Raw genomic sequence first — 11,848 nt, 5'->3', positions numbered from 1 at the left:
AACACCTATTCACTCCCACTTAGCTCTAAATTAATTTTGGTGATTTCAAAAAATTAAATCCATCTTCAATGGAGGAGTTAGTTATTAGTACTAATGATATTTAAAGGAATGTATAATAGGAACATTCCAAAATTATCTCAATAAAGACCATCACTACTGGAATAAGGGTATAGATTCACGTAGATGAGTCTAAATGTGACTCATTTGGATGGGAAACACATGGTCAATTTGTTAAAAATCACATGTCAAAAACCATAATTTATGAGGTCTACCTATACCTCGTTCTTTAGAATCATCCAGGAGAAAATGAAAATGTGTTTTGCATAATAAGCTAACCTAAATTTCTAGTTATGCAATAAAAATAGCCTAATTAAAGCAATTAAATTTAAGATATTACCTTTATTTTACAATATTATACTGTGACTTTCACACACTGTTGAAAACAATGACTAATTTGTCTAAAGGCAGCAATAGTTCCTGTTTCACTTGATAATTAAGCTTCAGTTTAGTCCCAGAAAATAAATAGTAGGGTAGATTTTTCTGTATCTGTCTACTGGAAAAGGATTTCAGAGGATGAAGGTCAAATAAAGCAGATATAAAAGGATATTTTTAGATACTGACAACTTGTCCTTAGAATTTGGTTAAATTTTGCTTCTTCTCAAAATTCTGTACTCAAATCCACAGAAGTAAATTTCTATTTTAGTAGCCCAACAAGAACTGGAGGAGAGATTTTTAGCTGTAGTAGTAACTAGCAAATCTTTTGCTAAGAGTGAACAAGAGCGCAAGTGAAGACATTCACAAGAACATTTTTAATATTGCTGATATGACATGAGCTACAAATGAGAATAAAATTATTATGGTCATTTGATAGCAGGGTGCAGGTGGGCGTTAACAGAGCAGGCAACTCATCCGCCCCGGCGCAGAAGCGTAGGTTCATGGGCAAAAATAACAGAAAAAAGCATGAAGTTAAGAACACTATCTGTTTCTGTCTGAAAAAAGGAGCTCCCTGACGCATGGGAAGTGTCTGTGGTGTGCTTCTATTCTGTTATCGGGGGAGGGTGCGCCGCAGCCTCTGGCCACTCATACACATCGGGCAGCAGGGAATCGTACTCGCTCCGCCATATTCTTTCTCTAATGTATTTGGCCTTGTCCTCAGGTTCTGGGTATCGGAAAGCCATTTTATTAGCGTACAGGTATTCTGTAACCTGAAAAATAATAAGATTACTGCATGGCTCTCAGTATTAACCTATTTAAAAGAAAAGGTATTATTAAAACACAAAGTAATGAATTTGGAAGGATGGTGTTTTTTTCAAAAGAAAAAAATAACATTACTTGGACTCACTTTAAAACATTCAGAAACTATTAGAAGATTAAAAATATCTGCACTCTCACCATACGTTTGATATGTTTTAAAGTGACTTTAAAGTTCCCCTTGCCCTGAAATATCAACAGTTCCTTGACACTGAAGTAACTTTCTGCTTTACCGTGTACGGGTCCAGCAGACCTGCTTGGGCAGCCTTCCCTGCCTGTGTCCTTTCCCACAGCCCTGCTGAGACGTGTGTAGGAGATTCTACTTCCTGGTCACAGCTGACGGGGCTACGGTGAAACTCTAACCCAAGTGAGCCAGGTGTTTTTGCTCTATAATTTCGATAAAAGGACACAGAAATTATTACAAACCAGTGTTGGACACTAGAACTGTAAGGTCAAGTAAAGTAAGGGCTGGAACCTATACACGGTAATAACTCAGCACCACCATCACTGAGTGTCAGCCATGTTTTTATGTGCTTTACATGGGTATCTCATTTAACCCTCACAAGAATCCTATAAGTACTATTATTATTATTCTCATTTTATACATGAGAACAACAAAGTCTGAGGAGTTTAAGTAACTTGCCCAGGGTATTTAAAAGTGAGAAATATGTTTCAAGTGCAGAGCATTTTGAGACTAGACCACAGACCACTCTAAAAAGTTAGGTTAGGTACTTCCCACCTACACTGGCTTGAATGAATTTCTGATCTTTGTAGCAAGCCACACATCATGACTGGTGGTGAAGATAAACCCTCTGAGTCTTGGTTATGTTGTAAAATGAGGCAGAATGAAAAAGCTTCCTCACAGGGTAGCACAGTGTCTATCACATAGTTAAGTTCTCAAGTTATGGTCTAATTTTTAAAAATGTAGTGATAAATGATAGGAAAAAAATTTTCTTCAAACAATTATGTCTCCTCCTCTAATTTTCATTCTAAATGATGATTACTATTAGTTCTTTCAGTTTTCTAAAAGGAATATTTAAGGAAAAATGACGGCTATTAAAGGTAATCCTTGGTCTTAGGAGCTCACTCTCATGATATTTTGTGATGGAAAATGTGTCACATTCAGTTGACCTCAAACAACAAGGGTTTGCACTGCACAGGTCCACTTATATGTGAATTTCGTTTACTAAATATATACCACATGATTCCCAGTTGGCTGAATTTGTGGATGCAGAACTTCAGACCCTGAGGACCAACAGTAAGGTAATAGGTAGATTTTCAGCTGCGCAGAGAGTCAGCAGCTAACTTTCGCATTGTTCAAGGGTCACCCGTATTGTCTAGTCTATTGTAGGAAACACGTCTGTGTCCACAGGAAAGACTGAGGGCAGGGCCTGAGATCAAGCCCTCCTTGGTTGCACATATATCCAGCAGGTGACCAGTGGCTATGTGGAGCTGCCTGGTGGCTCTGGGTAGTGTTGAGGGACAGACACAAAGCACTGTCTACTCTCCTGATCCCTTGGCCCCTAAAAAGGAAAACTTTAGGACACAGAAGGAGGAAGAGGCGGAAGAGACACAATCCTGGGGTTTCTGCTCCCATACCACCCCCAAGCACAGATCTTCTTTTTCCTTATATATTACCTTTCATGTGGACATGCTAGTAATCTAATTGACTGGTATCTTCCAAAATCTGTCCCACCTATAACATTCTAAAGTTGAACTCTACTCATCTAAATGCTGAGCTCTAAGTTCTTCAGTTGTTTTACAATAGTATTCAGAGTCCTAAATCTGGCATTTGTGTATCTGTACAGCCAGTCTTAATTTCAAATCTTACTAATGCCTTTTTCCTAACTATATTCTAGACTCCAGGTCAACTGAATTGATTATTTCCTAGGCATATCATTCTTTATCAATTTCCAATCTTTGCTTATTTTATAAGTATTAATATAATACAATAATAACATTAATACTCAAAGGGGTAAAATTTTATGATCATCAGCATTTAAGTTGAAAGTGCGTTGATAAATTCTATATCTAATCCTGATATTTATGAAAATCTTGGGAGTTTCCCAGTGGCCTAGTGGAACTGAGGCCCGGGTTCACTCCCTGGTTGGGGTGCTGAGATCCCACAAGCCATGCAGAGCAGCCAAAAATAAAAAAGAAAATCTTAGTAAATAGTAGGAACATAAGCCTACTTCTTCAAAAAGATTTTACAAGTACTTATTTCAATCCTTATTAAAATACAAGGATGTGTGCCCTTATCAACTCAATTGTTTAAAACTGCTCTTACATAGCAAGTAACTTAGTAAAATAGGGAAAAAGTGAGTTATATAAATTAAAAAACAGTCATTTTCAGATAATTCACAACTCAACAATTCCAAAAGAATTAACTTAGTTCAACAAAGAACCCTGTTATCAAATAAATACCTTCCCTGTATATTAGAAATGACCAACGAGGAAATATATATGGAAAGGGAAAATGTTATTTTAAAGGATAACAAAAATTTTGGATATCTATGAAAATAAGCAATAGGAAACATGCCACATTTCAATGAAGAAAACAACAAAATTATATTGAAAAACTTAGACTAAAACCTTCGTAAATGGAGAGAGAGATATCGAGTAGGGAAGAGTCAATACAGACAGACTCAATTTCACCAATTTATAAATATGACACAGTCTCAGTTTGAAGGGTTTTGAATTCAAAAATTCATCCAAAAGAATAAAAAGGCCAGAATAGAAAGAAAATCCTGTAATGATGGTTTCATATGTATAATGTGTAGTATCAAATAGCAAACATTATTAAACAAAAACAGTGCCTAATAATAGGCAAATATGGTCACAACAGACTCCTAGTAAAGGAACCAATGTTTGTTTCTATGTTAACAAGAGTAGCATTCCCAGTCAGTTGGTGCTGAGACAACTGGTTAACTTTTCAGGAAAGAATGTTTCTCTGTCTCATATCATACACTAAAACCTCAGAGGGATTAAAAAGTTTTCTGTTATTAGAAAATACAGGTAGACATTTATGACTTCGGAGAGGAAGAAAGCATCAACATCCACAGGAGGTAAGAAAACAATCCATAAAATAAACAGATCATTCCATTAAAGAAAATGTGAAAAATGGCAGTAAGTTAAAATAAATGACAAAGGGGAAAATACCTACAGCACAGAAAACAAAAGGATCATTGCCCTTACTGTTTAAAGAGCCTGCTGTTAGGAAGTAGAAGACAAATACAGAAAGAATACTATTGTTCAATAAAAACAAAAATATTCTTCGATTTAATAAAGTGAATGCTTTAAATGAAAATAACATGTGCAATTAAAAAAATAATTCTCAGTATTGGCAGAATACATTCCTACCTAACAGGGCAGTATAAATCAATACTTTTTTTTCTGAAAAATCATTTGGCAATGTTTATCAGAAGCATTAACATGTCAATCCTTTTGTTCTTATGATAAGAAATTTACCTAAAGAAAAAATGATCACAAATGCATATAAAGACTTATTTAAGGATGTTCATTGTAATATTATCTGAGGATGTTCACTGTAATATTATCTGAGGATGTTCACTAAAATATTATCTAAGGATATTCACTATAATATTATTTCTAATGAAACAGAAGATGCTTAAATGTCCCCCCCAAACCGATAAATGGTTAAACAAATTATGATCTTACAACAAAGAGAATTCCACAAATATTAGTGTTCCTAAGAATTATTATTGATTTACATACTATACTTAGAATATATTAAGTGGAAAAAATGCAGTGAGGAATCAGTTTTAAAAACAGGCATAGGTGACTACACATGTGTGCATTTTATATGTTTGTGGAAAGAAAAAAAAAGACTAGAAGGTATCAAAGGAGAGTTACATTCTGGTAGTAAGAATATGAGCAACATAAAATTTCTTGTTTGCACTCTAAATGTTCCCAAGTTTTCTCGAACCTGTGTTAGTTCTGTAAAAACACCACTAAAATTTCTGTGAAGAGGTATAAATTATTACTTACTTTAATAGCAATGTTAATAGAAACTTCCTGAATATTAGAAAGTGGTGGGTAAAGTCTCCCCTGAGCCAGCTCTTTATCTGTTAACTGACTTGTCAGAGCCTGAAGAGAGAGAAAAGAATTTCATTTTTGTTTGCTTAAATAAGAGAGTAATAAGGACTAATGAAATGGGAAAAGGGTTGGGGGAACAGAGAATAATTCTCTGGTAGTCTCGATTCTAGCAGGAATACGCTTAATCCACTGCAGAATTTAAAACTGCTTTCCACTAAACAGTAAATATTTAGATTTATTTAAAGACTTCTAATCATATTTAAAGACATTTTATCTGTGCTGTCACAATTATGTAACCTTCAGATATGTATAATACAGATAAAGTATATATGAAAGGATTCACAGCTTGCAATTAAACACTGGAAAAATCATGGTAAACTAATTTTATGTAGAAGAAGGTATATCAAGAAAACAACAGATGAGTCATTTCCTTTTCATTCATAAGGCAAATTTAACTCATTCTCTGTTTTTAAGATCCATTCATTTTTATAATTCATCCTTTATAAAATAACCAAACAATATTTAAAACACTTACCTTTGCAGCTTCCAGGAACACATGGTCACTAATATGCCGGGTGTTACAGAGAATAACAGCTAAAGCCACACCTGGAATACATTTAAAATAGTTTTCTTAGTAAGGTCACTTCAAATTATGAAAGGAGTGAAATAAATTCCTAGATTTAAACCAAATTAATGGTAAGGCATCCCTCCCTCAAACAACCTCTCTGAAAAAACAAAGCAGCCAAGAGAAAACAGAAATCTGAGCACTAAAATCAAATGATCTCTGACTATTACAATTCTCATTTACTAGAAAAAATAATCTTAGAAATATCAAGGGCTTTTTGCAATTTAGTTTTCACATTTATCAAATTCACAAATGTATATAAGTCATCAACAGTTGTTACAAAAACATTAATTCCCAGTCCATCTCTAATCCTCTATTTCTTGCTCTACAGAGGTGACTATTTTTAATTCTCTTAGCCAATTATTTTAATTAGTTTGGTGCAAAAGTAACTGCAGTTTTGCATTGTTGAATTTTGCCACTTGATATTGGAATGCATTCTTAAATAAATGTGGTCATGTTATATATATCGTTTTAATGTACATTTTTTGCTTTTTTTTGCTAATGACTTATTACATGCTGTTTATATTTATGTCAAACTACAGAAGTGATGTTATACAAAAAGCAAATTCAAGTGATTTTTTTATTTGAGTTCAAAATGGAATGTAAAGCAGTGGAGACAACTCACAACATCAACAATACATTTGGCCCAGAAACTGCTAACGAATGTACAGTGCAGTGGCAGTTCAAGAAATTTTGCAACGGAGACAAGAGCCTTGAAAATGAGAAGCATAGTGGCCAGCCACTAGAAGTTGACAACAACCAACTGAGAGCAATCATTGAAGGTGATCCTCTCACAACTACACAAGAAGTTGCCGAAGAACTCAACATTGACCATTCTACGGTCGTTTAGCATTTGAAGCAAATTGGAAAGATGCAAAAGCTCAGTAAGTGGGTTCCTCCTGAGCTGACTAAAAATGAAAAAAAAAACCAGTCATTTGGAAGTGTCACTTTCTCTTATTCTATGCGACAACAACAAACCATTTCTTGATTGGATTGTGATGTGTCACAAAAAGTGGATTTTATGCCAGAAAGTGAAGAACTAAAGAGCCTCTTGATGAAAGTGAAAGAAGAGAGTGAAAAAGTTGGCTTAAAGCTCAACATTCAGAAAACGAAGATCATGGCATCTGGTCCCATCACTTCATGGCAAATAGATGGTGGAAACAGTGGCTGACTTTATTTTTTGGGGCTCCAAAGTCACTGTAGATGGTGACTGTAGCTATGAAATTAAAAGACGCTTACTCCTTGGAAGAAAAGTTATGACCAACCTAGATAGCATATTAAAAAGCAGAGACATTACTTTGCCAACAAAGGTCCATCTAGTCAAGGCTATGGTTTTTCCAGTAGTCATGTATGGATGTGAGAGTTGGACTGTAAAGAAAGCTGAGCACTGAAGAATTGATGCTTTTGAACTGTGGTGTTGGAGAAGACTCTTGAGAGTCCCTTGGACTGCAAGAAGATCCAACCAGTCCATCCTAAAGGAGATCAGTCCTGGGTGTTCATTGGAAAGACTGATGTTGAAGCTGAAAAACTCCAATATTCTGGCCACCTGATGTGAAGAGCTGACTCATTTGAAAAGACCCTGCTGCTGGGAAAGATTGAGGGCAGGAGGAGAAGGGGACGACAGAGATGAGATGGTTGGATGGCCTCACCTACTCAATGGACGTGAGTTTGAGTGAACTCCGGGAGTTGGTGATGGACAGGGAGGCCTGGTGTGCTGCAATTCATGGGATTGCAAAGAGTCGGACACAACTGAGCGACTGAACTGAACTGATACAACAGGCAATAACCAGTTCCGTGCTTGGATAGAGAAGAAGCTCCAAAGCATTTCCCAAAGCCAAACTTGCACCAAAAAAAGGTTATGGTCAGTGTTTGGTGGTCTGCTGGCCCTATGATCCACTGCTGCTGCTGCTGCTACTATAGGATTCTAAATCCTGGTGAAACCATTACATCTGAAAAGTATGCTCAGCAAATGAATGAGATGCACCAAAAACTGCAATGTCTGCAACCAGTCTTGGTCAACAGAAAGGGCCCAATTTTTCTCACAATGCCCAATTGCACGTCATACAGAGAATGCTTCGAAAATTGAATGAATTGGGCTATAAAGTTTTGCCTCATCCACCGTATTCTCTTGACCTCTTCTCAACTGACTACCACTTCTTCAAGCATCTCAACAACTTTTTGCAGAGAAAACCAGCTTCCATAATCAGCAGGACGCAGAAAATGCTTTCTGAGAGTTCCTCAAATCTGAAAGCACAGATTCTTGTGCTACAAGAATAAACAAACTTCTCATCGGCAAAAATGTGTTCATTGTAGTGGTTTCTATTTTGATTAATAAATATGTATTTGAGTCTAGTTATGTGCATGTGCGCTCAGTCGTGTCCGGCTCTTGGTGACCCGCCAGGCTCCTTTGTCCATGGGATTCTCTTGGCGAGAACACTGGAGTGGGTTGCCATTTCCTTCTCCAGGGTATCTTCCTGACCCAGGGCTTGAACCTGTGTCTGCTGAATTGCAGGAGGATAATTTACTGCTGAGCCATCAGGGAAGTCATGATGAACCTAGTTACAATGACTTAAAATCCAGGGTCCAAAACCACAATTGCTTTCTCACTAACCTAATAACATTTCTCTCTCACACAGCTTGCCTCTATTTCTTATGATTGACTTTTAGTTTTGGAGATCACGGACTCGTTCCTGTGGCAAAGAAATATTTAGCTTTCTGGCACATTTCCAGCCTTCTTCCCAATAGAGTTAGAACATAATTTTGGTTGAATCAATATTCAGTGTTTATATTATTATGACTTTCTTCATAAGTGCTATTAATAGTCAGGCCATGTATTAACACTGTATCTTAACTTTTCCTCTTCTACATAACTTTATTTCCCCTGAAGTTACTGTCTTTTTGCTTTTCCTTTGATTTTTGAGTACTTAAAATTATTTCATGCTGAGACACTCATTCATTTAGTTGTCTCAATCACCTAGCAATTTCAACAACCTCACATTTCTCTCGTTTCATCCTCAGAAAAAATCTGCTGAAGCTCCAATCTGGCCTTGTTGCTCTCCATCCTAGATACGGTGCTATTCCTGGAAACTCTTCATCTTCATATAGATTCCCTTTGCTTCTAAGTTGAGTCCATTTCCTACATCTCACTTCTTCCTAGTATTTTTGCTCTTTTTTTTTTGTAGGCTATACTCTCCAGTGTTTTCTAAAGAACAGTACATGCGAGATAAATTTTTTTAAATCTTGCATTTTTGAAGAGCCCCCACTGGTCCCTCAACACACATGCACACACACACTTTTACTACCTTCCACTTATTTGATAGTTTGTCTGGGTTTAGAATGCTAGTTTGGAAGTAATTTTCCTTCAGAATTGTGACACGTTATTTCAATACTTTCCAGCTTCCAACATTGTTGTTGACAAGTCTGGTGACAATGTGATTCCAGATCCTTTTCCTGTGATTATCTTTTTTTTTTTTTTTGCATCTCTGGAATTATGTAGGATCTTTTTTTTTTTCTTTTGTATCTAATGTTCTGTAATTTCACAGTGATGTGCCTTGAGGTATGTTACTCTCACCCACCATATCTGGCACATGGTAGGTGGGCCCTCCCCATCTGGAAATCTGGATCTGGGGAAATGTTAACAGTCTTTGATAATTTCTTTCCCTCCTTTTTTCTTTTCTCTCCTTGAAATTTCTTGGGGCAAGATCTATTGTCTTCTTATATTGTTTTGTCTGTTTCATGTTCCCTTTCTTCTTTCTTGCCTTTGGAATTAGAAAAAAAAATCATTTCACTTTCTCCCCTCATATTCTCTTATCATAGCTTGGAGGTTTCTCCTAGCTTTCTAGCGGTTATCCTCAAATTTGTAACATACATCCTGATTAAAAGTTTCATGCTAATTTTAAATTTACCCTCCTGCCAGGCAATGGAAGTATCTCCTTAACAGTTTAACTCTATGTAACCAACAAGCTCTTATTATTGTGTATTTTGTCTACATATTTTTCAAAATCCCATATATCATGATTGCTTTCCCCTATATATATGACATTCCTTTTGTTTAACTGAAATAATCACAGCTTTTTTACTCTTCATTCTTTCCTAAATCTCTGCACTTCTAGCTGGAATTACATTTCCTTTGTCTAAGGAATACTCTTTAGAATTTATTCTACATTTTTACATGTCTGCAGACAGATGGTGAAACCTTTTTTTTTTCCTTCTAAAAAGTCTTCATCGTTTTCACTCTTGAAAGATCTTCACACTGGGTAACGAGTTGAGCTTAACAAGCATTTTGTAAAGCCACTCACACAGATCGCTGCACTGCCTTCCGGCATCTGGCTGCTGCTGAGGAGTCAGTTGCTGGTCTAGCAGTTGTCCCTTTGAAGGAGACCTTTTTGTTCCGGCTGCATGCGTAGTCTTCTCTCTGTCGACATTTTCTGAAGCCTCATGATGATGTCCCTAGATGTGGGTTTCACCAAGCTTCCTGATATTGTGTACTGACGTCCTTTGTCAGGTCTAAGAAATTCTCAGCCATGAAGCCTGTAAATATTGCCTATTCTTCATTCTTACTCTCAGCTCCCTCTGGACCTCAATTAAATGTACCTCAATTAATATGTTGATTAATATAATTAATATATTAATATATATATTTTTTGTCTCTTGATTGTTTCTTTTGGTCTATCTTCCAGTTTATTAATTTTCTTTGGTCTAATCTCTATTAGCCTCATTAACTGAGTTAACTTATTGTATTTTTCAATTCTAGAATTTAGTGTTACGTGGCTGAATGCTTTTATCTCAAACATAATAAGTTATTTGTTTCAGAGCACTTGTCTGATACGTAGAGTTCCAGAGGGTTATTTGTTGTTTTCTTTTGGCTTATGTTTGTCTTGTCTCTTCATGTGCCTCATTTCTTTTTTATTTCTTAACTGGGGTTCAATTTGAAGATTTATTTGTAAGAGTAACTTGAGGAGCAGGATACTGTTGTCTTGTACCAGAGAAGATTTTTGTCTGTTTCTGCTGAGCACTTCTGCGCACTCTAAGGCCAAGACAAACGCTTGAGGTTTTACAGGTAACTTCAAAGGTAAACTATCCCCACACTCCAAAGTACAGTCCTTCAGGGTTTCAGCCGAGAGAAGGAGATGGTTCACTAGCAGCCCACCCTCCACAGGCGCCAGACTCCAACTCTTGTCCTCGCTCGCTGAGAAGGACACCTTTACTTCTCGGCCACTTTTTCCTCATTAGGAAACCTCAGTCCCTTTTCAGGTTTTATTTCTGTTGTTCATCCAATTATAACTACTAGAGCACACAACTCTAACAGAGCCTTAAGTTTTTACTTGCTTCATGAACATTCTTTTGTCCAATCTTGTTTTTAAATCCATTTTAACCTCTGCTACCAAGTCATTTTTAGGTCTGTATTTACAGTCCTAATAACTGTTATTGTTAAGTTAGGACAGGGAACTGTTATAGTAATCAACTGTCAAGTGCTCTATTGGTCAAATGCAATATTAAAAATGGCTTTGGTAAGTCAACAGAAAAGTATTTATGTTTTTAAGGCTTTATGCTAGAGAAACAATGTTGGATGGGACAGACTGATTTTGAACATTATCAAGTTCTAGAAAGAGATAGTCAACGATGGGAGAATTTCTGTTACAGATGCTATCTCTCAAGAGACAAGCAGAGTGAAACTCTAAGACAACCACAATTACGTGGGTGAAAAGGAGGAAAGAGCACCAGGATATTCATAGGTCCCAAATCTTTATTTTAACAAGAGTTATAATAACATGCTGCCTTGATGCCAGCCTTTACATGCTATAGCTCTACCTGTCATAAAATCTTACAGCTAGCTGCAGTTCCTCAGGGAGAGGCCCACAAGGAGAAAGACACAAGTACAAAGGAAATTCATGCCAAGCCACTGTTTTACTCTGT

The 11,848-nt window shown here is 36.4% G+C and overlaps 1 protein-coding gene across 1 annotated transcript in view; it reads right to left on the bottom strand.

Moving 5' to 3' along the window:
* Positions 1–665: 665 nt before the first annotated feature.
* Positions 666–11,848, bottom strand: part of ME2 (malic enzyme 2) — a 53,260-nt gene continuing 42,077 nt past the window's right edge. The window contains exons 14-16 of the mRNA XM_068993729.1: positions 5,843–5,913; positions 5,260–5,358; positions 666–1,205 (exon numbers count right to left, since the gene is read on the bottom strand). Coding sequence (XP_068849830.1) covers positions 1,038–1,205; positions 5,260–5,358; positions 5,843–5,913 — 338 coding nt within the window. The 3' untranslated portion in view covers positions 666–1,037. The remainder of the gene's footprint in view (positions 1,206–5,259; positions 5,359–5,842; positions 5,914–11,848) is intronic.

The sequence above is a fragment of the Capricornis sumatraensis genome, chromosome 21 (genome assembly GCF_032405125.1).
Source record: "Capricornis sumatraensis isolate serow.1 chromosome 21, serow.2, whole genome shotgun sequence".
NCBI lineage: Eukaryota > Metazoa > Chordata > Mammalia > Artiodactyla > Bovidae > Capricornis > Capricornis sumatraensis.
The sequence above is the reverse complement of the archived record's forward strand: the minus strand, read 5'-3'. Positions and strand labels throughout refer to the sequence as shown.